The sequence below is a fragment of the Phalacrocorax carbo genome, chromosome 5 (assembly GCF_963921805.1).
Source record: "Phalacrocorax carbo chromosome 5, bPhaCar2.1, whole genome shotgun sequence".
Taxonomy (NCBI): Eukaryota; Metazoa; Chordata; class Aves; order Suliformes; family Phalacrocoracidae; genus Phalacrocorax; species Phalacrocorax carbo.
The window spans coordinates 51,498,308-51,525,729 of NC_087517.1; the positions used below are offsets into that span (position 1 = coordinate 51,498,308).

The 27,422-nt window shown below is 49.9% G+C and overlaps 1 protein-coding gene across 2 annotated transcripts in view; it reads right to left on the reverse strand.

Moving 5' to 3' along the window:
• Positions 1-27,422, reverse strand: part of SLC25A22 (solute carrier family 25 member 22) — a 53,729-nt gene that overhangs the window by 19,536 nt on the left and 6,771 nt on the right. The window contains exons 1-4 of one of the 2 annotated variants that reach the window (XM_064452430.1): positions 16,776-16,871; positions 11,638-11,753; positions 5,741-5,866; positions 2,303-2,358 (exon numbers count right to left, since the gene is read on the reverse strand). In XM_064452430.1, the coding sequence (XP_064308500.1) occupies positions 2,303-2,358; positions 5,741-5,866; positions 11,638-11,657 (202 nt within the window). In that variant the 5' untranslated portion in view covers positions 11,658-11,753; positions 16,776-16,871. Of the gene's footprint in view, positions 1-2,302; positions 2,359-5,740; positions 5,867-11,637; positions 11,754-16,775; positions 16,872-27,422 lie in introns of those variants that run through there. The other variant, XM_064452429.1, reaches the window with a different exon arrangement.

A 27,422-nucleotide genomic window follows, 5' to 3' on the forward strand; every position in this document is an offset into this window, starting at 1 on the left:
CACCCCTTAAGACAGGGTTTGTAGAAAAGCATCCTACAAGCTCAAGCCTCTCTCCTGTCTGCAGTGAGGAGTTTTAATTCATATGTGAAGGAGACCTGAAGTCACACAGTGGGAATGGCTGCACCCAAGCAGACCCTTTCTGTCTTCCCCCAGAGGCCAAGCACCCTGCAGGGATGACTGACACACTTGTGACTCCTCCATGTGGCACAGCAGCTGCCTCTTTCACACATTACCATATAATCCTCCCAATTTCAGCTTAAAGGCTGAAAATAAGAGCTTGTGAGTCATACAGCAACTTCTGCTGGGGAACTGGGACAGATGGAGGGAGCAGGAACCAATCCCACCATCTGATTTCCATTTTCCTCTGTCTGCAAGGCTGAGCCGTCTCTTTACCTTCTTCCCAGAAAAGTGCTCACATTCTTTATGAATCTTGGATGTGTTTTACCCACTCATCCTCTCCCTGGGAGGGAAGGAAGGGCTGCTAATGTCAGCTCACAGAACTGAGGCAGAGATCATTATTGCTGAACTTGAAGGATTCACCTTTGCATCTTAGCCATGCTGACATATCTGTGAATTTCTGGAAAGAGCTGGAGCTATTCACAAAAGCTCTCTCCAAATGCAGCTCCCCATTTAATAGTCAGAGGTCACAAGTAAATTCAAGCCACTATCAGCTCCCTGAACAGAGGAGACAAAGTTAGCGGGACACAGACCAAGCTGACCAGACTCATTATGGCTGGGAAAAGCAAGAGCTATGCAAAACCCTCTGCACACTTTGAGACTTGTGCTTGGGATTGAAAAGTGGCCTGGAAATGTACATCCCCTCCACCACTCTACACCTTACAGGACCAAGCTGTCTCTACCAAAAGCCCTATGGGTTCTACAGTCTCCCCTGTAAGTTTCCAGGAACAGCTTCTTCCTTCTGCTCCCCAGCAAGAAGCCTGCCACTGCATATTTACAGCCAAAGTTAATGCAGGCTGTGTTCCTGGCTAGGAACACAGAAGCAATCAGGTTCTGTGAAAAATCGAGGGGGAACACGTCACTGCTAGCACTGAAGATGGAGCTTGCCAGGGTTCCTCGGGTTATTTGTCTTGTTGCCCAGTCCCAGGAAAGCTGGTGCGAAGCAGCCAATCCATTCCCAGCATCCACCTCACTCCCTCGAAACGCCCACCAGCAAGTTGGGCAAGAGACACTGCCTCAACAGCCGGTGCCTGCTCCCAGGATGGACGGCTGCATCGTCTGTGTTTCCTTAGGAGCTACGGAAGAAGTGGCAAGAGACGCTACTGCTGCCAACAGCAAGGCGCCAGCATCTCCGGACTCCCACTTGAAAAAACAAAGAGCAAGGACTCACTAATCAAAGCAGTATTTTAATCAGGCTTTATCAGTGAATGAGTGCCACAAAGAATGCTATCTGAACGCCTCAGAGATAAAAACTGCATATTCAGGCAATTGAATACCAGTATATAAAATGAACCAGAGTTCAGTGTCAGCTGAAGTGATGAAAGCCAAGAAGGTATTCCATATTTTCCTCTGCTATGAGTATGGCCTGCTGTTCCTCTCTCCTCAAAAATCTTTAAAAACTTTCAAGGACTTTGTGTTTAAACTAGAAAAGGTATAATGTGAAATAAGGAACTCACTGCTGCAACAGACAGCCTAAGCCATGGAGCCGGGAGATTTCTAGCAGGTTGGTACACAACAACCAAACAGCTGAAGCACCACCATGAGCCAACCTCTGATTTTCTTACCACCCCAAAGGAGGTTTTCTCTGGGGACAGGTTATTTTTTGTTTGTTTGTGGGTTGTTTTTTTTTTAATTGCAGCTTGTCTTAGTATTTGAACAAAGCACTTGGGCATGCTTGAGAGACAGCTAGTTTTGGTGACAAGCTACTAACTAGATGGGACAGCAGGCTTGTTGGTGGTAGGCTTCGATAAAAGTAAGACACTTCGAGAGGTTTGCTACTGCCCCTCTGACAAAAGTTACCACGCCAAAGCTGGGAAACACACACGTACAGTCCTGAAACAAAGTTCAGCAGCTTCACTTAATCTGCTAGTAAAGATGAACTTAAGTAAATGGTAAGGTTTAACACCAAAACAGCCATGGGGAGGACTCAAGCCCTCAATGTCAGTGAGCTGAGCAGACACCTGGCATGGAAGAGTTTATTTTCAGGAACAGCTGCACCTTTCAACATCTTAGCGTATTGCCAGGTTATTGTTTCATAAGCCAGAGAATATGGGCCTTTCCTCCCACTTACACCCCAGTACTTCCAATGCAAAAGCTGAGCCATGCCTGACTCAGCTTTACTTACCTCTGTACATGCCAAAGTAGCCTTCCGACCGAATTGTTTTAATGAGGCAGTCAGACCTGCAAACAAAACAGAGAGAGATAAGCCCCAGGAGCTAAAAGGTGGGTGAGAGCAGAGAAAAACAAAACAAATCTCTTGGAGTGGTTTTCATTTACAATCTGTCAGCAAAACCCCGAGCTGAGAAGGGAACCGCATCAGTGCTGAATGCACCATTGTTCAGGCCTGAGTCTGATTTCAGCCCCTAATTCACAGAGGCTTTGAAACCCCCAGCTCACCCTGCACGTGCTGTCTGCTTTCTAGAAACACAAAAGGGAAAAATGTCACTGCAAGGGCTGTTTATCCAGGGTCCCCTGTGGCAAACATACATGAGATGCTCTAACAAGCAAATCCCCATGCACATGTTTTTAAACCCAGTTCTGGAAGAGAAATAAGGGGGGCCAAAACTCCCGATGCTGACTTGCTTGACTTACTCCATGAAATTTGACACAAGGCACACAAACACTAGACGACCTGAACACTCAGTCATCTGTGACCTCCCACAGAGATTAAAGCACTTACTTTTAACACATCGGATCCCACAGCAGGCAGCGAGCGCTCACGCTCTTGCCCTGGGGAGAGCGCGACAGGGTGCTGCCAAGGTCTGCTCCAAGGGGAGAACTGTCACCTTTGTTTCAACTATGTTTACTGCAAATGGGAAAACTCTGCAGAGTGCTGGAATGCCTCAAAGCCTTTCAAAGGCACAGACACACACCTAACAAATCCAGAGGTGCAGTCAGGAAGGCAGCGCAGTTTCCAAGGCAGAGTTTCCCTCTCTGGACCAGAGCTGCGAGAATTTCAGGTGCTGGCTGAAGGTTGCTTTGGGGTCTTTGGGAAGGACAGGTACTTGCTCAGGCCATACAGGAAGTGAGAGGTGCACATGCATGCATGCGTACATAATTAAGGAACAAACGGCTCTTTTAAGTAATAATAAGGGAAGAGTAGCTGACGAAAACAAGAATACATTTCTAAGAGATCTGGCAACCCAAGAACCCAGGCTCTGTAGTAGTGCTGAGGTGGGAAAGAAGGAAATACAGAGTCCCCTTGGGGGCTTTATGGCCTACTTGGGTCAAGACTGTTCTAGGGTACCCCGTGTTGTTTGTGAAGAGCCCATCCTGCATTGCTGCCAGTGACAGCAATGAGTTTTCCCTATCTGCTAAGACTCCCTGCATCCTTTGGGACGCCATCTTTCACACACCCCACCCCAGCTCCTGCAGCTTGCACGAACCCATCTTATTCTTGGGAGCAGCCCCCCTAACACATTGCAAGCCCCAGAAATCTTGGGGCACCTTTCTCCTATTCCCCCATCATGTGGAGGCAAGGCATTTTCCCCAAGCCAGCAGTGCTGCTTTGAACAAGCCGTGGCAGAGAGGAGAATGGTCAGAGCTGCTCCTCACCAAGCTCACACAGCCCCGCTGCCTCACCATAAAGCTTGCACATCACTCCCAGCCCCTTGAGCTGCCAGAGTGAGATGGAGCCAAGGCCCTGCCCAGTTCCTTTCTCTCCCTGGAAAAAGGGAGCCAACAGCCAACTAAAATTATACATAACACACCTGGGACAGTGCAGCCCAAAAGCTCAGCTCTCTCCAGCCCTCAGGGCTGCTCCAAAGTATCTTTCGCTCTTTCACGGGAAAGGCTTCCCTGATACCAAAGGTCTCTGGAGCTGAGCAGAAGCAAGACATGCTGTCCTAAAGCAAGACAGCTAAAATTTTAAATAAACTTGCAGCCTTCATGGGTGTTCAGCAGACACCTTTGAGATCTGGTATTGATGGGTATACAGTATTTCCTGAAAAAATAAGCCCCTGTAACTGGGGAGCAATGCAGGGGAGACCCTGTAAGGGTGTCTCTGAAGTCAAGCTCCATGCATGGTAACAGCATCCTCTTGGTGCCTTTCCATTGCTTGCTTAGGCAGGACACAGGATGTCCTGAGACATTATCTAGAGGATGTGTTATCCCCATTACTTCCTTGTCCCTGGTGGCCCCTCAGCCCCAAAAAGGCCCTTTCACAGCTCCACCTCCACCTCCGCAGGTTTCACACCTGCGAACACCTCCAGCATTACCCACTCACATCCAGGCTTTGTCACAGACTCTTAGAAACCAGCTCAAATACACAGTGTAAATCCTGTGTATTCCTTAATGGTGCCTCGTCCCACAACTCCTGGCTAAGACGCAGATCTGTACTCAACTGCTGGAGGTTAAAAGCCTCCAGAGATGAGGCATCCTGGCACACACTCCCAAGGGTAGCCTACAAATCCTCCATCCTGCCCAAAATCCCATTGTTGTTGCCTGTCAGGTCAGGGGGAGAAGCGATCCTCAGGGAGGAGAAGCAGTCCACAACAGCAGCAGGAGCAAGACACAACAAAAATGAGAGGCAAGGCAAGACGGGAGGCCACGTCCTGCCAGCATGCCTGGGCCCACAAACAACGCAGGGAGCAGAGAGCACTGTAGCTGTCAAGGGAAGCACCAGTCTGCCATGGCATACCAGAGCCTACAGTATAAGCTCGTGCATAATTATATGTCACCAGCTAGAGCAAGGAGGCCTGTAGACTAAAATCATCAACATACAGAGCATTTCCTTCCTAATCCCACTCTGCCTCAAACTCTCCTGGGCAGGAAAGAGGAAAATACTGGTGTGGAGGAGCAGGGAGCAGGTAACACGACTTCTGAACAAAGTGGCAGGAGGACAGGACACACATCATCAGTCCCATTCCCTTCTCCCCCCTCAATTACACCAGTACTTTTGGAAAACTAAGGCCTGTCTCTGGCTCCTAGGATAAAGCATCTTGTACATTCCCACAGGACATACACAGCCCTAAGCATCCCACACAAATTCCAGGTGAATTTGGGGGGCTGGATATATTCATGCCTTCTTTTTCTACAGCCTGCAGCACTTGATTTTTTGGGGGCATAAGACTGCCAGGGTAACTACAGCATATGTCAACCTGTGATCCTTCAAAAGGTCTGCAGGCAGTACTCTAGAGTGGGAATGCTTCCTCTTTTTAAAACTGACAGCAAACAAAGGGATAGTAACCTCCAATATGAGAACCACGGAAACAGAAGAGAGGCAGAAGTTTCCTCATGCACCTGATTGTGGCCCAGCAGAGAAGCGAATAGGGCTCCTTGTGTTTTGGTCACAAGCCCTGACAGCAGCGAACACACTGCTCCCAGGCAAGGGATGCAAACAGAGGTGCCCTCTGCAGAGATCTTGCTTGCTAGGCTCAGCAGCCTGAACAGCTGCTTTATTTGCTTTATCTGCTCTACCACAGCTTGGTTCAAGATTGTCCGCTGGCTTTCCTGCAGACAGCCCAGTTCCTAGAAATGCTGAACTCACCTGAAGGAACTAACAAAGTGGAAGGACTCCCAGCCAAAAGCCCCAGGGGATGCTGCCCACGCAGGCGGTACTCACATGCTGGTGTACATCCGTTGGCCATTCTGCTGGTTCTGCAGGCGAGTTTTTGCCAGGTCAATGGGAAATACGCAGGTGACCCCAATCAGCCCAGCTATCCCTCCATTGATCAGCTTGGCAGGTAAACTGTAAGGGGACGAGATGTACAGAAACAGATGTCTTAGCACTAGGGTAACGTCAGGGGAGGGAAAGAGCAAAGAATGGAGCTCTTTTGCATGACCAGAATTAACACATCGCTGTGTGACAAGGCTACCCCTGCCCCCAGCACAAAGAGAGCTCTGCCTCAAGGCAAAGCTTGGCTCTTGCTGTACATACAGGCAAGGAAGGGAAAGCAACACAGCATCAGGAGAAACCACTGATGAGTGGAGTAGAACCAAACAGCTAAGCTACACATCACTAAGAGCAAGGAAAAACCCTGTTCCCCAGGACCCGAGGGTTTCTGTTGTCCCTAGAGGAGAAAAGATGGCGTGCTGGACCATCTACCACATGGATGGACTTCAGTTAGGGCCTGATGGCATCCAAGACAGCAGGTTTACTGGCAAATGCTTTTCAGCACCGCAATCGGATATGCATCTAACAAGAGATTTGTGACACATCAGCTGCTACCGTCATGTGGGAACAACCCCAGCAGAAGTGCCCAGCTGGCAGCCAAGGACCAGACGGCTGCAGCTCCAGGAAATTGTTTCCAGATTCACCGCCTGGGGTGAGGGGAACACACACAAATCAACAGCCTGGTGAAACCACTGGACTGGCAGCCTGCACAGCCGCAGATGCAGAGACGTGAGCTCATACATCTTCAGGAAATCAAAACCTGGCTGGCTGCATGTAATTCCAAAATGTGGGACTTTTTTCCGCTCGCCTTTGTGTTCCCACAGGGAATTCCTGCAAGAGGTGCTGAGTGAAAGCCAGATCAGCTAAACATGGATTCCCAGCAAATTCAATTATGAAGAATATACAGCACTTAAATGCCTGATAAACCACTACACACATAAACAAAAGAAGCCTGTTTGAGTCACCTTGCTCTAATAAAGCACAGGATGTGGCTCTCTGAACACAGGATGTGTCAGATATTAAACTGACAGTCTTTAACCGTCACAGCAGTTATCACCAGGGTATTCAGCTCCTTGAGCTGGCAGGCAGGGACAGGGAGTGGAATAAACCCCCCATAATCCAGGAGGAAGCAGTTTTCAACCTGCTGAGCCACCTGGACACTCACAAGTCTATGGGGCCAGATGGGATCCACCCAAGAGTACTGAGGAGTACTGAGTACTCTTCCTTGGTGGAGGAGCTTGCCAAGCCACTCTTCATCATTTATCAGCAGTCCGGGTTAACAGGGGAGGTCCCAGGTGACCAGAGGCTTGCTGATGTGACGCCCATCTACAAGAAGGGCTGGAAGGAGGATCTGGAGAACTACAGGCCTGTCAGCCTGACCTCAGTACCAGGGAAGATGATGACACATCTTGAGTGAGCTCACTAGGCAAGTGCAGGACAACCAGGGGATCAGGCCCAGCCAGCATGGGTTCATGAAAGGCAGGTCCTGCCTGACCAATGTGATCTCCTTCTATGACAGGGTGACCTGCCTAGTGGATGAGGGAAAGGCTGTGGATGTTGTACACCTGGACTTCAGTAAAGTCTTTGATACTGTCTTCCACAGGATTATCCTAGACAAGCTGGCAGCTCATGGCTTGGGCGGGTGTACTCTTTGCTGGGTAAAAAACTGGCTGGATGCCCGAGCCCATAGTTGTGGTGAATGGAGCTAAATCCAGTTGGCGGCTAGTGATGAGCAGGGTTCCCCAGGGCTCAGTGTTGGGGCCAGTCTTGTTAAAGATCTTTATCAACGATCTGGATGAGGGGATCAAGCACACCCTCAGTAAGTTTGCAGACACCACCAAGTTGCCAGGAGCGTTGATCTGCTGGAGGGTAGGAAGGCTCTGCAGAGGAACCTGGACAGGCTGGATCAACAGGCCGAGGCCAATTGTATGAGGTTCAACAAGGCCAAGTGCTGGGTCCTGTACTTGGGTCACAACGACCCCATGCAATGCTACAGGCTTGGGGAAGAGTAGCTGGAGAGCTGCCTGGCAGAGAAGGACCTCGGGGTGTTGGTTGACAACCGGCTAAACGTAAGCCAGCAGTGTGCCCAGGTGGGCAAGAAGGCCAACAGCATCCTGGCTTGTATCAGGACTAGTGTGGCCAGCAGGAGCAGGGAAGTGATTGTGCCCCTGTACTTGGCACTGGTGAGGCCACACCTTGAATATTATGTGCAGTTTTGGGCCCCTCATTACACTGAGCTGCTGGAGCATGTCCAGAGAAGGGCAATGATGCTGGTGAAGGGTCTGGAGAGTAAGTCTTATGAGGAGCGGCTGAGGGAACTGGGGTTGTTTAGCCTGGAGAAGAGGAGGCTGAGGGGAGACCTTATCGCTCTTTACAGCTACCTGAAAGGAGGTTGTAGCGAGGTGGGTGTTGGTCTCTTCTCCCCAAGTTACTAGTGATAGGGTGAGAGGAAATGGCCTCAAGCTGTGTCACGGGAGTTTTAGACTGGGTATTAGGAAAAATTTCTTCACTGAAGGAGCAGTCAGGCACTGGAAAAGGCTGCCCAGAAAGGTAGTGGAGTCACCATCCCTGAAGGTGTTCAAAAAATGTGTAGATGTGGCACTTCAGGGCATGGTTTAGGAAACATGGTAGTGTTCAGTTGACAGTTGGACTTGATGTTCCTAGAGGTCTTTTCCAACCTTAATGATTCTGTGACAGCTGACAGCAGTTCTAGATTGCAGCTGGGTGAGCCAGCAAGGCTGAGCTCTCCCACAGGGGGAACAGGTACACTGCCTTTTATGACTGTGACACAATGCTCTGGATAGATGCACAGACTGCATTACCCACTGGAAGCAGCAGGAGTGAGGCTGGCCATGGTATGGTGGGGTGAGGCTCTGCACACATTCCCCCAAAGCATCATTGCAGAGTGCTCTGCATCAAAGGGCAATTGCACAGAGAATCAATAAACGGCCATGCTGAAAGAGCTGCCTCTCAGCTCCATGCTCAAGGGAAAGGCAGGATATGGAGACTCAGGGTTTCAACTTGAGGTCTCCCTGGAGGAAGCAGGCAAAAGGGGGGTCATAAGCATGACGTTGACACTCCAGGAAACTCCTTCCAGCCTCCACACTCCTGCAGCCAGACCTCTTTCCTCCTCAACAACACACACATGCAGCCCCAGGGCTGGCACAGCTGAAAGAAGAGGTGCCAAGGACAGGCAGACAGACCTGAGCTCAGCCCACATCCCCAAACAAGACGGTGCTGACAGAGATTAAATCAAGCACAGCACATTAGGAAGGCAGGGAGGCCCAAATCAGTGCATGAGCTCAGCGCAGGGCCAGACTGCAAGATCTCACCAGCTCAAGACTCTGTTGCCTGAGGGATCTTTGCACCACAGTCCGAGAAGTTTACCTGCACAATCCTACACTGAACTTGGGAAAATTTCACTGACATGGGAAATTTTCAAACAGTAAGCTTCACATCATGGATCTCTCTTTATTTAACCCATCGTCATACTAAAATAGGAGGTTGGAGACCAGACAAAAGCATGTCAAGATGGAGGCACCACTGGGAAGGAGGGTGTTTCAAGACAGGATCACATCAGCCTCCCTAAATTTGGCTCCAAAGTCACTGCTGGCAGGTCACAGGCTGCGAGGCACAACCAGTGCCGCTTTCCAGCCTCAGCATTGTCATTGCTTCTTTAAGTGTCCCTGAAACACCCAGGGCAGGCAGATACTTGCCTCTCTCAACCTGTTCCAACAGTGAAATCATCACAGGGTTTATATCAGTTGGGAGTGAGACACAGACACAGGGCAAACATCTTGCTTGCTGGCACTGTAAGTGCAAGAGATTCCCCAATTTCAGCACAGACCCCAGCAATAAAAGGAAATTATCTGATGTGCCTGGGCAAGCCAAAAATTTGGACAAAGTCGGCTGCACAGAGCCTTTCACTCTGTCTGTGAGAGAGAAACCCTTGCTCAGCACCCCTAATAGCACCTGATTCCAACCATCCAGGTTCCCCCACATGACCTGCAGAGGAAGACTAGTGCAGATGGACTATGTGGCAGAATCTGGCAAGATGCTGAGATCAAGTTCCACATGCACTGCTGCAGAAATGCAACACCCTTGATCTCACCTTGTAGCAAACTGCTTTTGTGTATTTTAGTCTTTTGGTATCAATCTCATTTTTGCTAAGGGATGACAGATACAGGCTGCAAGGTAAGAGGGGTTCAGTAAATGCTCCAACATTAAACAAATCTCCTTGGCTTGGCTGCCTGTGACAGCTGCAGACTTGTGGTCACATAGATGGGAGAGGTGACCTAAGCCGGAGAGGTGAGGGATTTGGGGCACAGAGAAGAACCTGAGACAGAGAGCTTTTCCCCTGTGACTAAGTCATCCCACTTTTCGCTTCAGTGCTCTCTGCTCCCTCACAGATGAGAATCCACTGTGCCTGGTCTCTCTGTCCTATTTAGCTTCTGCACAACTGCTGTCTCTCACTACTTAAGTGTGCCGGGCTAAGTGAAACAGGGACAACACAGGCTAGCATACAGATAAAGCCATTTGCTCAGTTTAACATGAGAAGGGATAGAAAGGCATGACAGTTCTCCCAGTGCTCCTCCTCAGCCCTTTTAACACTCCCTGTAGCCAGCAAGCTCCTGTTCACGCTGCCAAGAATATATCAGAAGGGCTGGGGGAGATCTTGGAGGATGAGCCTCTCCTTCCTTCAAAATACCAATCTTCAAATGCCCACAGACATCTGGTCCTTTTGCTCCGCTGAGGCTATCAGGGACATACACCTGTCAGGCTCCATGGAGGTGAATCTCAGCATGCCCTTCGTGGGTTTAAGAGAAGAGTGCCAAGTGCTCTCCAAATTGGCTAACTGATGACAGCCAAATTTAAGCATATAAACACTCCACAATACTGTCTTGTTATCAGCACAGCTCAGGACTATTTTCATTTGCAGAAGGCAGGCACACAGGAAGATATCTTAATCATGGCAAATGCTAAGAAGGGGCAAGCCTCTTGCCTGTAGCGTTCAGGCATTGCTAAGTCCTGGCTCTCTGTCAGAGAGGCTCTCTGACCCCTCCTGTCCTGAGCTTGTAACCTGGAAAAGTAGATATTAGAAGAGGACCACAAAAAACGCCACAGGAATCCCACAGCATGTCGTGTCATTCATCTGGGGCAACTTCACAAGTAGCAGAAAGTCAAACCCACATGCGGCACTGCACAGATCTGTCTGGCACAGCTCTTAGGAAGCTAAGGGTACATCTGTATCTTTGCAGAAAACATATCCCTATTAATTTCCAGGGAGGACTCAAATCTAGCCTTTGCATATGCCAGGACCAACACTCTTAAGTTCTTGCTGTGCACTTAAGTGTCACTAATTAATTTTGGTACTTTATGTTCCTGCAGTCACTCAAGCATTGACTGGCTTTAGAAGGGCACAAGGCTGCATCTACATGGACTTTGTAGTTACAGGCACTGCGTCCCCAGCTGGTCAAGGAGCTGGCTTTGCTCCCTTGATGTCAGCAAGCTGAAGTCAGCAGGTCAAGCTGACCTTTGAAAGCGGAAGCAAAAGGGAACAGACTCTTGCAGGGTAAAAAGCAGAGGGCAGAAAGAAAAAGGCAGTAAGAAAAAAGAACTGAAGAAAGCAGAGATGTGACAACGTGGCAAGGACAGAAAATAAGAGAAGGTTGAAAAAAAGCAGATAAGAAAGGAGCAGAGAAGGAATCAGAACTGTTTAAGGCCAGAAGAGATAATCAGGTGATTTTCATCAACCTCCTATATTACAAAAGGGATTAAGTTTGAAAGACTTTAAAAGAAAAATCTAAAGCACACAACCAACAACTCAAATTTTTTTAAAAAGTTACCTGATCTGTTTATCAGCCATTTAATTCAAACTTGATCGTGTTAATAAATGAATCTGTTCCTTCAAATCGTTCCTTAATTTCTTCTTCAGTCACTTCTTTCTCACTTCAGTTTCTTCCTGGGAAAGAAGAGAAAGACACCAAGGAGACAAAGTTGAGACACTTACTATCTTCCCGAAGCTCAGGTCCTACTGGGCAAGCTGCAGGGTGAGGCCAGCTGAGGAACAAATGGCTTAAGGGTGCACCTGGTCTCCTCAGAGAGGAGACTAAGCTCCAGAGGGAGCTTATAAATGTCTGTGTCTGTGTGTATATGAATATACAACCACATATGGAGGGAGGAGCTGCCAGAGCCATCAGGCTCCAGCAGCATGTAAGGAAGGGCAGCAGCCAGGCAGTGCATGAGCTCTGCCCAGCATCCAGGACAGCAGTACCCATCACAGCTCTCAAACTCCAGGGAGCATTTCACACCACACCACGTGGACCTCCAATCCTCTGCAGGTCCACCCAGTCCCCACAAGACAATCATGCACCATCACAAGACCCGTTCAGCACTTCCCTCAACACAAACGTGCTGTTTCTAAAGGACAGTCTTCAAAAACCTGCTCCTCTATTTCCCAGACCACGCTCAGCTGTGCCAACATGCACACACGCACTATCGTACATGGCACATCTTGTACAACACACAATCTTGTGCCAACATTGTCTTTTAAGTAGTGCCTTTCCCTCCCCAAGCTATTGATGTGACTGCCCTTTGGACCCCCCCTTTCAGCTCAGTGCCTACTGGCACAGCACTGAAGCTCCAAGTCTGCAGGAAACAGTTCTCTCTAAGACTCCCAATTGCTGCTATTTATTGAGAGCCAGTAGAAGTCACCGCACAAAGAAATCCAGACACTGGAGAAAATTTCAGAAGCAGCCACAGCCTTCAGCTTTCTGGAGATGTCCTTGTCTCCTCCTCACCTCCAACCTGGAAATCAGATGCCCCTTGCTTCCATCAGGCATCTCAGCAGCACCCAGCCACTCTCCTCCCTCCCCTCTTCCAGCTGCCACATGGGTGGCAAGCCAGAAGCGGAGGAGATATCTTTGCCCTTTGTCTCTGGAATGAAGTCTGCCCCTTAATTGCAGTTTTCCTAAGCCACACAGAATCTCACATCCAAAAAGGTGGCACACACTTCTGCTCTGGAGATAGAACCTGAGGGGCAGAGGCATTTCCGAGAATAAAAGGTCCCTGATAGTGTAAAGAGCTGGTGATGGTGCCAACAGGTACAGGAAGGAGAGGGGGTGAGGTTACACACAGTTCAGCACTGGCCTGCTCCCCAACCAGTTACACCAAGTGCCAAGGACAGGGCAGTATGAAAGCATCTGTACAGTCCCATGAGACTAAACCTGCCTTTTCTGGAGACCCACATTCAGCCAAATGAGAGACCAGTACATGGAGCTCACTAAGGAAACTCTCTAAAACACTGTACACGAACCTCACCCACTACGCTATTACACCACCCATGCCTCTCGTGACCCCCCTTCAGACAATTTACCTAATATGAACTAATCCGTTGAAGCAGACTTTAAAAATCTCCAGATCAGCTAAGTCTGCACTTTCTGAGTGAAAATCACTTACACCTTATGCTGAGTGTGCTTTCATATGCATGTCACCAAGAGTAATTTGTTTCAGGTTAATCTTATTCTCTCTCAATTTAACCAGAATAAGACCAAAATATAAAAATATAGGGAGACCAGTTGCTGAAAGCCTGTAATGCTGGCATAAATAAGTCCTGAACCATGAAAATTCACTTTATATAGTCTATACCCTCAACAGGATATTTGTGTTTATTGAGGCAGCGGCTCTGACAGAATACATGCACCGAGTGGTCCTGACCCCCTGCTCCAAGCTCTGGGAAACTGCCTCCTTGTTGCCCCTGCTGCACCCATCCCTGTGGAGAGGCATCCAGGAGTCCAGGCACCCATCACAAAGGGCAACCCAAGAGAAGACAACGAGGTTGCTAATATTCACACTGACCAGTAGCCCAAAGAGTGAGAGAGACCAAGATGGACACACAAACGTACCGCAGGGCTGTTTCTTACCTGCTGACACAAGTAGAGTGATGGGAGTAGAAGATGGTACCACACCGAGAGGAACTTGGGATAGCCAGGTTTAGCTCTCTCCTCCCTTTTTTCCTACACAGCCTGGGCACTGCTTTTGGCTTCAGCTCTCCACCTGCCCGGTAACTGCTGAGCCCTCCCTAGCTGTCTGACCCAGCTGGAAAACTGCTGCTGCTTTCCACTAGGGAATGGATGCTCCTGCTGCAGCTGCACAGCAGGAAGGGGTAAAATCTATCTTCCTGGGTTTAAAACCAGGCAAAGTTACAGGCTTGCTTAGTGCACAAAGGCCCATCCAGGCAACAGGCTGTACAGCCAGCAAATGGCAGGACTAGTATCATCTTTCCTAACAAAAGCTACTCAACTCGGAGACAAACGAGGGGAAGCAAGCGATGTGATCTTTTTACAGCAGACACCAGCACTTGGTAACTGTTTATACAGCACCTGGCACAGCAGAGGCCTGAATGTCCATGGCCAGGGGATTTTAATGCATTATGGGATTTTAATGCACTGAAGTGGAAAGCATATTTGAGCTCTGTTTGTTTAAACAGAGCTCTAGCAAACAACCATTTGCAAAACAAACTCAAAGCCATGGCAAACTCTATCTACAGAACTCCCCGATTCCCTTAAAAGATGGTGAATGATGAAGCCTCTGGCACCCTGGCCAGGGAGCTCCTGGGGACAGCCAGATCCCAGTCCCTCCCAAGGCAGGAAAATAGCTGCTACAGTCCTGCAGTCTGAGAGGAGGAAAAACACACGCTGGGAAGGGAATGGTGCCAATTTTATAGGATATTTAAAAAATAAATCCAGAACAACATCATGCGTTTAATCTAGAAAGGAAATAGATTAAACAGAGACCTAAGTATATTTCACCAGAAACGTGGTGCTTTCAGGAGCCAAAAAGTGCAAACAAAAGCAGGCAAGCAAAGCTTCTGCAGCCAAGCAGGTGTGTAGCTCCAGGGCTTCCTATGGGAGCACAGCTTGTATCTGCCCAGGAAATCTCCCATCAGCACCTGCACTGGGGTAGCAGGCAAGCTAGCAGCACCAAAAAGGTACTGATGCCTCATAAAGTCTCCGTACAGTTAAAATTCACGGCCAGGTGCTGCTGGAACTGGGAACTTGCATGGCACAAGCAGCAGGGAAGAAACCAGTAGTGGGTGGGCAGGGGAAGTGAGATCTGCCAGAGACCTACCTGAAAGCTGAAGAGGCTGAGCAGCTCTCACAGAAGGGAGGACCTAAATCGTACATTCCATAATTAAGAAAGCAAAAGCTGCATGGGCAATGAATTACATGGCGTTAATTCCTTCCTAGAGTGCTGTTAGCACAGCTAGGCATGGATTAATGCCCCATTACTCACACACCAGGACATCCCCTCTACTTTTATTGAAATGATCAAGTAAATTAGTTTCAGAGCAACACATGCACTGCAGCACATGGAATTACCTCCATGCTAGGTGGAGATGCAGTGCAAATGGCCCAAAGCCCACACTGCAGCATGTAGATAGCCCAGGAGCCTCCTCAACCCAGCCTCTCCCTTTTCCCAGCTCCCAAAACCCAACTCCAGAGAGCAACAGACTGGGGGTACTACAATGCAGACCTCGCCAGCTTTGGATGTATCTGGTCCTCACAGCCTTGGCCACTGGCAAAATGGTCCTGATTTGCTCCCCTGCCTTGCCACACACACTCATACACCTATGCTACCCAGACGGTAAGGTTTTCTTCAGGATGGCCAACCTTTGCATACCGTGGACCTGCTGCACTCCTAACCAGCCTGGGGCATGGGGCTGGACTCTTAACCTTCACTTCTCACCTCATCACCTGAAGAAAAAGTGCTTACCAGAGTATCACAGCCTAGCCTGGGGCATGGAGGGCAGCACACAGTCTCATCACATGCCATGTGCACATGAGACCGGCTCTTCACTTCTGCCCTCCCTCAGCCCTCCCATTTTCCAGGCTCCCCCCTCCCCAGCAGCCCCACTCTGCAGCTGAGCACAGCCTCTCGAGCACAGAATGTCAGACGTGCCGATTTATCTCAGTGCACGCAGGCTGCCATTTTGATTGAAGACCTTGAGCCAACATCAGATGATGCTTTGGCCGAAGGAAGCAATCCCATCCTCTCCCTACACCCAGACGTGTTCCTATCCCCACTTTTGTGCCAGCACAAACATTTGTGCAGAGCAGTCAGACAGGGATGAGACAGAACTGGTGGCCAGCACATGCTGGAGCTGTCAATGAAAGCAAACATTCAAACTACAACCTTGACTTGAAAATAAACAGCAGAAGGGGAAGACAAAACTCCCTTCCACATATTTCCATTTGTCTTGAGAGCAGACAAACTCAACGTCCCAGCCAGAGAAGCCAACATCAAGAAGCAGGGCTCAGAGGGTTAGAGGAGGGAGCAAAGCCGTACCAACATCCACTGTGTCAAGGGGACACAGCCGTGAGACCGATCACAGTCAGAGAAGGGGTAGGGGGAAGCAATCAGCAACTAACATCCGCTGGGAGAGGGGAAACCCTCTGGGATCAGCATATTGCTTTCCTTCACAGTGCAAACCCATTCGAAGGTGTGCACACCCTGCCACGTTTTTCTAACAACGGAAGCAAAGCTGCTATCGCAACAGTAAGTTTTAAGGAGTGCAAACTAAACTGCAAATATTTCCTGAGAGAAGCTGCTCTCTAGATGCATGCCAGGCACAAAGCGCACAAGCAGGTCAGCACCAGGAAATCTCACCTGGGGGAAGCTGTTGACTTGGCTCCCGCCTGCCCAAGACATTTTGGCATAGAGGGGATGGAGGGAATTGGTGGTAGTTTCTTCTCTGCTGCTTGCTTGCCCTTAGGCTCTCAAAAGCAGGGACTGCCACGAACTTCCCTACAGCACCAGGCAGAGCATTAGTCCTAACTAAAACAAAGCAGCTCCCAAGCATGCTGGCAGTCACTCCCTCACCGTCACAGACTGTCACCTCTCTGGCTGCGTAGTGGGACAACGTGGCCCCTTCATACTGTTCTGCCATCAGGCAGAAGCCCTGGGGCTGCAGACGCAGACTCACCTGCCTCGTGGTCAGTGGCTGACTGTCCCCGTAGGACACTGGGCTTTGAAAGCACCAAGCCCAGGGCAGGTCCCCTCCTTGCCTCAGGTGAAAAAAGGCCAAAGTCCCAGAGGGGAGGTGCCACGCCACCTGCCTGCACCATTGGCTGCTCGCACCCCCATGGGGACAGCGCCCACTCAGTCTGCAAGACAGCAGGGATGCTGAGCCCCAGTATGCAGGGCACCTGGTTCTCCCTTCTGACAGCTCCCTGCAAGAGCCCTCAGCTCCTGCAGCTCCTTCAGTCCTCCACGACTTACCTCTGCCTTGTCCACCTTCACTCCCACTGGCTACTTGGGATGGGTGTCCCCCAGGGCCCTTCTATCTACAGCCAAAAATGCCAGAGCACATTTGCAGTGACAACAGTCAGGCTGGCACCTTGCAAAACAGCAGGCAAACTTTGCCCCCATATCTGGCTTCCACGCTCCTTGCAAACTGGGCTCAGTCTGGGGAACCTGAACTTCATGCTGCGAGACCCTGTGATGACAGAACACTTCAAAACATCTCCCTCATGCCACAAAGCAACAGGCAAGTTAGTCCTCAGGCTGAGGGCATGTTATAGAGGTGTTTGGCTTTGCAAACATGGGTGGTGGCTGTACAGATTTACCTGGATGCCCACAGAGGGGAAAAAGAGAACCAAAACTCCTGATTAGCAGCAAAGGTTCCTGATCTCTCATTCCAGCTCTGTTGCTGACTTGCCGTTTACCTTCAGACAGGCTATCCAGCCACAACTGGCAGTCTGAGGAACACCCTGCTCCAGCTTTCCTAAGCTTCCAGCTTAGGAAAAAGCAAGCCATGAACAAAACTAGTGCAACATCTTAGCAGAGGCACCTGCCCACCACATCCTTTACCCATCCAGACTAGCGTAGTTGTCCAGAACATTGCGACAGAAGAGGAGCTGCAACAAGGCCACGGTGGAGGTGTTACAGGGCACAATCCTGCAAGTCCCTGGAACTACAGCAATGTTCTACATTCTGATACTGCACACACAGTGTCACAGCTATCCTCTCCCTGGGAATTTATTCGAGATTACAGGAAATTCAGAGACCTCACTTACCTTCACACAACAGCAGTCAAGAAGGCAAAACAGAGACAGCAGAGACTGGCCTTGGAAATGCAGCCAATCCACCGAGGAAAGAGAGGGCTCAGCACTCGAGAGCTTCTTTTGAGTTGGTTCAACCGACCCTCCCATCTCATGGACAAATGTCCCACTGTGTGCCAGAGGCAGCTCTCTCTCTCTCCCCCCACCTCTCCAGATCTGCCTGCTGGCCTCAGTCACCAGGGCCACAATGAGAAGCAAATGAGTTACCGAAGACATCAGACAGAGATTTTACTACACCTAGCAACAGTCTCTCTGTCTGCTTGGCCTCAGCCATGCTGGGAAAAGCCAACCTAGCTGCCGACTCCAAAGCAAGGATCAGAGTGAGTGCAGCAGCAGGTATGACTGGAAAGGAAGGGGACAAAAAAGCACAGAAGGAGGTGGGGATCATCCTGTCTCTGGGCAGTAGGAACAGAAGAAAAACACCCAGTTTTCCCATGCTCTCCCCTCTGGGCTCTCCATCCTGCTGGAAGTGACAGGCTGGCCCCCCACTCCCAGTACAGTGTCATGCAACTTTGCCTGTTTTGCTGAGAAACCTTAAGCAATAACTAAAGACAACAATCATTTTCTGTTACCTCTGTGAGAGCTAAGGCTTGGTGAAAGGCCTCCAAAAGGAACTGTAAGCAGCAAGAGAAGTGCCTTCCTGACTTGGAGAGCTTGTCAAGGCCATACAACCAGCAACTTGCTTAGGTTAGTGCAGAAGCTGTTTGCCATATTGCTTAATGGGGGAGTCCCATGGAGGCCTCTCCTTGCATCAACATGATCTCTCTCCCAGATGACTCTCCCACCCCTCAGCTCTAGCCCAGGACAGCTCAGAAAACAGAGTCCAGTTCATAGGTCAGATCACACTCCAGTTACCAGAGCCCAGTTCATAGGTTCATAGGTCACATCACACTTCAGTTGCCAGAGCCCATCCCACTTCAGCCAGGCAGAAAGGTTTGCAAAAGGGCAATTGCTCAATGCCAAGCCATCTGCACTTGAGTCAGATGGAAAGACTTGAGGAGCAGGCCTCTGCCAATCTGGACCAAATACCAGATATGCCCTTCAATTTTGCATGTGTTGGGAAACTGCCCTGGATTGAGAGCCTGAAGACTGACACTCATCTTGAAGCTGGACTTGGGCATCAGCACTGGAGCACACCAAGAGGCCCCAGTGCAGATCTGGGACTGCAGAGACCTTTAGTCAAGGACAGTCCCTCTCCTGGAGGGTTTGCAGATAAACTGCAAGACGGGATGAGCGAGGACAGCTGTTAGAAGGAGAAGTGACTCACCCAGGGCTCACATGACAAATCTTGCTGTCCAAGACATTGGGGCTGCAAAGCAGAGGGAACCAGAGGGAAGGTTTCAGCAGGACAAATGAGCTTGCAGTCATCTCACTGAGAACACGTAGCAGAGTCCTTCTCCATATGAGGGCAACACATTAAAACACTCATATAAGGGAGTAACTGCAGTGCCTTCCCTAACAGGACAGAGAGACAACAGGTCTAAAAGTGCTCACAGCACCCCTGGCAAGACTGAGGGGAGCAAAGGAAACCCATGGCACATGTTGGTGCTCTTCCCATCTCAATCTGCCTCCTCTCCGAGTTTTCAAAAAGGCAAGTGGGTTCTAGTGGATGAGTCTCAAGGGACCTGGCTCCCCTGCTCTGCACAAATGCTGCATCAGCCATGCTACAGCCATGCTCCCCCCTCATTCCTCTGAATACTTACAAAACAAGTAACGAGCCTCTAAATAATGGACCGCTACTCACGCTCAAAGGCAAACTCAGTCTTGGCTCTCCATGGCTTCTACAGAAACATGGACCAAGACGCATAGGAGCCAGAGGGCCAAAAACCCTCTCCATGTGTCTCTTACCACAAAATCTTCAGTGAAGCGGTGATACAAGGTCAGAGCACAGCCGGAGTAGAAATTCAGGCCCAGCATTTTGCTTGAAAGTAGTGATGGGCTCCAGCCTTTGGTCTGTAGAGACCCGCAAGTCCCTACACCAATTCAAAGGGATCTGTAAAAAGTGGCTACAGAACAACTAATTTATATGCAAACACAATGAACTACATATATGTGGCAACTTCTAGAGAAAATTATTATTTAAATTAAATTAAGTTTATAATGGCCTACATTGTTTTGCAGCTGAAGAGCCAACAGTGGAAGCACAAGCTAACTGACAGACAGTAAAACTGCCCGCACATTATCATGCTGGTGTACAAGCAAGTTTCCAGCTCAGACATCTCTAGATGACATAAGTGGGTGCTTATTGCCAGTAATGTCCCCTTCCAAGTGCCACTTAAGAAATCATGTAGTCACGCATTGAACTGGTGTGATTCTAACTATTTTTAAACCCATCTTCCTCTGGATCAGTTCTCCATATCAGTTTTTATTAAATTATAGCTTCACAGACATGCAGGATTAGCTGAGAAAGAGGACAGCTTCACTGAGAAGTTGGGAGTCTAGCAGATGGGAGACAGAGCTGAGAAAACGAATAAGAACTTACAGACAGCATTTCCTCTTCAATAATCTGTGGTGGTCAAGAAAAGCCAAAGACAACTGACAGTGACAGACAGACCAATCCTTTGATCTAGAAGGACTTGCCCCTGAGAAACGACATGGTGCAAATCCCTCACTTTGGTCCTCTGCCAAGAGACTGGCAGAGTAGAAGAAAGGTTCCCCCCTCTCAATTTAAAATAATCACCATGTACAAAGCAGTAATTAAAAACAACTGACGAAGAAGCCCAAGGGAAGGCAAGAATTGGATTCTAGATCACTTGGTAGTAATGAGGCAGAGCACTGAGCTGAGGTCCTGGGGTGTGAAAGAGACCATTCATTCCCCACCAGCAACAAAACCAGGGCTCCTGGCTCTCAGCAGACCGACCTCATCTGAAAGAAAGGGGTACCAGTGGCCCTGCTGGGAGGAATAAGCATCTTTTTGGACCATATCACAGCAGTACCTCATGAGAGCAACACCCAAACACACACAGCACTGTGCCTGATCAATGCCTTGAAGTGTGTCCTCCTGGAACAGTGCCAGCTTGCTGCAGCCAAACCTGAGGCTGCAGAGGGGAAGGACTGACAGCGCAGGTCAGTGCTGTGCCTGCTGTGAACCCCCTGCTGAGAGCTGGTGGTCCTGCCGTGGGGCTAGCATGGGGCATGGAGGATGGACGTGATGCAATTCAAGGCCTCCAAGACCCTGATGATGGCCCACAGGTGGAGAGCTTGGCAGCAGCTGTGTCAAGGGCTGACTGCTATGGATGACCGCTACCTTCACGTCACAAGATGAGTATGATCCTTCTCAGAATGCTCCATGCAGCCCTACAAAAGGCTTCTTCTCCTTGAAAGGTGGCGGAAAATACAAACTCTTCTTCTTTTGAGAAGAAAGAAAACCCACAAATCCAAGTTTGCTTCCCCTAGACTGTGTTCCTTCAGGCAGATGTTGAACAAGATGCGTGCCAGAAATAGCCCTAAGTTCAGCTACTCCAGAGCTATAAATTAAGCTCCATCCCTTCCAGCCCAGCAGCCAGCAAGGGGCCTGCTGAACCAGCTCTGACACATTGCTGCTCCCACAACACAGTGCAAGTGAAAACCAATGAAGCCGATGGGTTAAACTCCACCAGGTCAAGACTGCTTCTTCCTTCTCCAAACTCATCTAAGCCAATGAACAGAGGGAAGAGAGAGGAGGGAAAATAAAAATCCTCACTGGCTAAAAAAGCTGGCCTGGAAAATGCCCCATCTCAGTGTGTGCCAAGCGGCTGCAGCTATAAGCCAGCAGGCTGCTCCTACCCACCAAGCCAAGCAGTACCGTTCCTGCCCCTGAAACAAAGAGGAAAAAAAAAAAGGATAGCAAAAAATCACCACCTCCAGCCAGCATCTGAGGTACCCCAGCAACCATTTTTCTTCCCGCAGACTTTTTGCATTTTTGATTATTTCTTTTCCCTGCAATGTACCCATTGGGAGCTGCACACAGGTACCTCCATACCACCAGTACAGCATATACCATCACAGCTCCTCACCCCACTAACCACTTCCAGTACCTTCATCCAAGCATTGGGCTGTCCCAGGAACAGGCCCTAAGGATGGAGAAATAAATTTATCTGCTCCAACCTGCTGCTGACAGACTCGTGTACATCTCCATCACACCACGGAGATCTCAGAGACTTTTTTTTCCCTACTATGCCTCCCAGGAGGGCCAGGTCCTCAGCAGATGCAAGCCAGAAGAGCTCATCATCTCTGCTGGAGCCTGGGGACTTGGTCCCCAGCCAGCTGCAGTGAGAGGACACATTATTACAAGCACATACACACTTCTGCCCAATTTCATGGGGTTTCCTTGCCTGTCTGCCTGTAACACCCTCATCTTCTCAACGATGCTCCAGCACAAGCTCATGATGTCTGGAACAGTTCAGGCCTTGACAACCCAAGCTTACTTGGGAAGGGGGAGAAACTGCAAATGAGAAAAGTAAAAAGAGGAGTGACATGCAGGTATCCTGCCTGCTCCCCCACCAACAGCTGCTTACAGAGAACCTGACCAAGACCGGGCAAGCATATCAGTTGCTTTCCAGCACCAATCTTCCTGTTCCTCCTTCCAGCACATGCTCACTGCAAAGAACATGATCTGTGATTATTGCAGAAAGGTGAAGAAGAGAAGAAATGCAGGAAGCCTCCTTTGCATGTGTTGTGATCTTGGCCAAAATGCTTGAGTCACTGGTTTTCAAAGCAGTGCAGGATCTTACTACCCCACATGCAGGACTACAGTAACAGAGACACACGCCACCATCCTGGACTTGCAGGCTGCATCATTCCAGGGTGACAGAGCACAAATGGCATTCATCCCCATAACCTGCATCTTCTGAAAACAAACCAACCCCAACCTGGTGGCAGGCATCCTGGCAGCATCCCAAGGGACCTAGCTATGCTCTGTGCATGGCAAGACCCAGACCAGAGAAAGGGTCTGAGGACCATAGCACTGCAGAAAATGAAGCCACTTGCAACAATTTTTTTGCCCTTTCACCAGAACTTTGCCCTTTCGCAGCCTCAGTCACGAGCAGCACCAGAATACACCAGCCACTCCCTCTGCCCAAGGATTTACCAAGGGGAAGCAAGGTAGACAGAATTACTATCAGTACCTAGTCCATAACCTGATTGGAGCAAGGTTCAAGCACAGGTTGCTAAAGTTTATTTCTGTGTATTTCCACCTCCCAGTCTGTCTCATATCAGGCTGATGCATTCTATAGATCCTTTTCTACAGACAGCATAGAGCATAGGAAATATCCAGGGCTAGCTGTTCAGCAAACCTGCACTGAAACCTTCCTTCCATCTACTGCGCCTGCTGCTAATTCCCTTCACAGCTCTGCTCATTAATAAAAATACAACACAATAAAAGACAACCGCACACATATACACCTTGCCCAGATTCCCTCCATACTGGCTGATCCTGAGTCACCACCAGCGATTAACTGTTGCCATGCACTGAGGACACGGTTATTAAATTAATAGGGGCTGCTTAACCTGGCTACAAATATACATGAGTTCTTTGTGCCTTAGTGAGCTAATAAGGCATGTGCTAATTACATTAATTCAAACAAGCCCAGCATGCCCTGAGGGCAAAGGGAGAGAAGGGCGCAGCAAACCCAGGCTCTTTCATAATAGCTGTGCGAGAGCGGAAAGTACTTGCCTTGACACGGCTTTCAGAGGAAAAGCATAAAAGCACTGCAGCTTGCGCCCTACAGCTCACTCAACCCAGCTGCCTGGTTAACATGCAAAAAGCCTTTCTCGTTCACCCAGCCCTTGGTGCAACGACAGACATGGGATCCCCTCTCTGAAGGGCCAGCCGGCTTGTCCCTTCCTACTGCTGTGGCCCAGAGCACACTGCAAGACTCAGGATGACACCCTGCTGCTTTTGGACCCTGAGCCTGGGACCCTGTGGGCAGCCCCTTTCCTGCAGGGACCACATGGCACCTGCAGCCTCCAGCCACGGAGCAGCACCAGGGGCTGCAAGTCACCCTGCCATGCAGTGCTCCTCACGCAGACCTGTCTCCTCCATGTCCCAGAAGTCAGCCAGGGACAGCTCGGCTGGACAGGCAGCGCACAGTAGCTGTACTCACGCTGCAGCGTGAGCTTGACCACGTTAGGGCAGTCCCAGCCAGCTCCCTAAACCTATCTGGCAATGGGGGCAGGTGGGCAGGACCATATTGACCTCCCATGTCAAAATAGGAACTGAGCCTTCAGAAACAGGAAGAGGAAGGGGCAGACTGTGGTAGGGAGAAGCAAAAGGACAGCAAGAGAGATGCACAATCCCAGCAAGGTTCAGATTTGCTCAGAGAGGAGCCTCCCATCTCCCCAGCCCAAGGGTAACTAGATCCCTCACCTCTGCCATTCCTGGAGAGGAATCGGGAATCCTCAGCATCAGTTATGCTCACACTAAGAGTGCCTGCTAGGCACCGCCACCACCTCCTGCCATGCAAGGGAGGGAGAGGAACAGGAGAGGAAGTCGCATTTCTTTGCATCTCAAAGGACACGTGCTCACCAAGCACTTACTGCTACATGCGCTTGTCACTGTGAACTCTAGGGGACTGTCCCAGAGCAAAGCAAACGCGTGGGGTTTTTTCCCCTTTGTTCCCACTTCTTCCTATACCGAGTGTGCCTGGCCATCACCGGAGGCCTGAAAAGCAACCACCTTTCTCTGGCAGCAAGGACTACGCCATGTGAATTGCAGGGTGTCTCAAAGAGAGGATCTACAATCTGGCACCAGGTGAGACCCAGGGCTGTGGAAGGGTAGTACAACACACGTTGTCGTGCACAAACAGGCACTGGTACAGGGTCAGTGCAGTCTTGACAGTAGCTTGGCAGAGAAGATGCAAATATCTTCACAAAGGAAAGCATATTAGGGATTTTTAGCCCCTGGAAGGTGCATCTCTCTCAAACCCCATGATTCTCTTTCCCAGCAGAGGCTGTGGTTACTCAGCCACTAGTCCGGCATAACTTCAGGCCACTGCCAAAAAGGAGGGAGCTCTTCCTTCCCCCAGCAACTAGAGGAACTAATTTCAGACCAGGCCTATTCCCAGGTTAATGCGTAACTATGGCCACACAAACGCTTGCGCTGGCACAAAAAGAGAGAGGTGGGAGTGAGAAGCGGGGCTGCCCCTCCCAGCAGCAGCCTGCAGCCTCAGGGCCGTGGGCACTGGGGAAAAAAAAACCCAAACAAACCAACAATAAACAGGAATAAAGCAGAAGAAGAATGCCTCCAGGGAAGCCTGCAAGATAACAGCTTCTGGCCCCTAAACAGAAAGCTTTAAAAGACTTAGAAATGCAGAGCCCTGCGGGGCTATACATCAACTGGTAGCTGTCACTTGGAGTCCTGAAGAGGGACTGTGCAAGCCTGGCTGGAACAGCAATGTATCCAGCAAACCCCACACCCTGCCCCTGTAGCAAAGTCAGAGTGTCCCGAGACAGACAGCCACCAACGTGGGTGACAATGCTAAAATGAAACAGCACCCCAGGGTCTGAAAGGACACAAACCCTCCTGAGGCACCCTCTGGAGTTAGGAGCTGGGCTTCCCCTAAGGCAAGGTGACAGAGAAGCATCGAGCCAGAGCCACCATGCAAGCATGCAAACACTGGTGTACAGGCTGCAAGCTCAGCTTCTCACTAGAGCCAAGACTGTGTTTCAGGTGCCTTTTGTAGAAAAGACCAGACACAGAGAGTAGACAGGACAACAAAAGGACATCTCCCAGCCTCCCAGACGCTTTGCAACAGCAGGCAGAGACCTTTCCAAGGAAGGTAGCTTTATCTTATTACTTCCCACCGCTGAAGGCAGAATTCGACTAATGCTCCCGGTACACTAGAAGAAATGCCAGTTAAATGTCATGTTAATCAATATTCTTTGCCTATCAGCCACAGAAATGGTGACACAGGACACTGCTGCTGTCAGTCCCTTTGCTGTGGGGGTACGGGAACATACCTGCCCTGCTCCTGCATCACAACCCACATTTCTCTCCTCCCACCTCAGCTGTTTGCTTACACCAAAGCTGTTCAGATCACAGCAAAATTATTTCCTGCTAAACACACATCAGCGGCCCCACATGGGTCACGTTGCTCCTAAGGAGGTTAGCAGCTCCTCCAGGGGAACTCGTATGCACCCTGTGACAAGCAGGGGATTTGTCAAGGGGACTGCAACCACTGCCTGACAGCTTGGGAGTCTGTGGCGTAATCCATCCACCAGCTCCCTGCTCACCCAGGGTGCTGCTGCTCACCTAGAGTGCTGTGAATCAGCAGACAGCAAGGCATTCCCAGCAGGGAGACAATATATTCAGAAGGCTACAGGCAAATGAAGACACATGCAGTCCAGCTCACCTAAACAGAGCAGAAGGAGGTGGGTAACACAAGGAAGGAAAAAGAGTGAGAGGAAAAAAGTGCAATAAATAGAACTTGGAAAGTCATTCTCTGGATATTAAATGCCTTACCTGGCTACTCTACATGCACATTGCAATGCTGCTACCTGCCAGATGTATCCACAAGAATGTACCTAACACATTAAGCATCCTCAGCAAAGTGATTCATCTTGCATTGCTTAAGATTTAGACCTATTTTCGGAAAGTTATAAAAAAATAAAGCCCCAAACAAACACGCCTGAAGCACACCTCACAGCCCTGCTCTACCTACCAGCCAACACCATCTCACCAAAGAGTGCATGCACTGTGGGAATAGACACTATGAATTGCTGTGCCAGTGAGCAGCGTAACAGGCATGTTGCATTGGGCAACTAACAGTGCTTTGACAGTGCAGGAACCAAACACACTGCTCTGCTTCAGAGGTCCCTGGACAAGGACATCTGGGCTCCAATGCACAATCCCCATTGGAGCCAGCTGTGGCTACTGATGTGGGAACTTGCCTGCCCCATGGCAGAGCCCACACAAGAGGTGACGCTGTACTCTGCTGCTGCCACGGTTGGTGTCAGGACCCCAGATCTGGTACCAGCTTGGGGAAACCACGTTCTCCTTCCCCTGCAAGAGCAGCAACCTCATCAGGGAAGAGAGAGAAAGGCGGTTGGCCACAGCAGCCAGACACAGTCATCAGGGTCCCTGACCGTGACATGTAAATCCCCTCCCATCCCATGTCCTTTCAGGCTACTAGCAAGTTTGTCAGCTCAAGTATATGCAAGGGAGTGTCCAAACAGCACATGCCCTCTGCCACAGGTCATCTGCTTCCAGCTCCAGACCACCTCAATTTGCAGTGCTACAGGTCTAGGCAACTGCACCAGCGTGAGAGACAACCTGGTGTCAGATCACACATGTGGCCTTCCTGCAATCTCATTCGCAGGCCAAGCAACGTCTCACAAGCTGCATGGCAGCTCCACAGCCTCTCTCCCATGAGCTGACCCCACATCTCTGCAAAATGGCCACAGCTCACCTCCACTAGAACAGCCCAGCAAGCGCGCGCAGCCGAACCTCACCACAGAGTAAGTGGGAGCTCACTCCACACCAGGGACCTTGCACAGCCACAGAGTCTGAGTCAGCAGCGTGCGGATGCCTC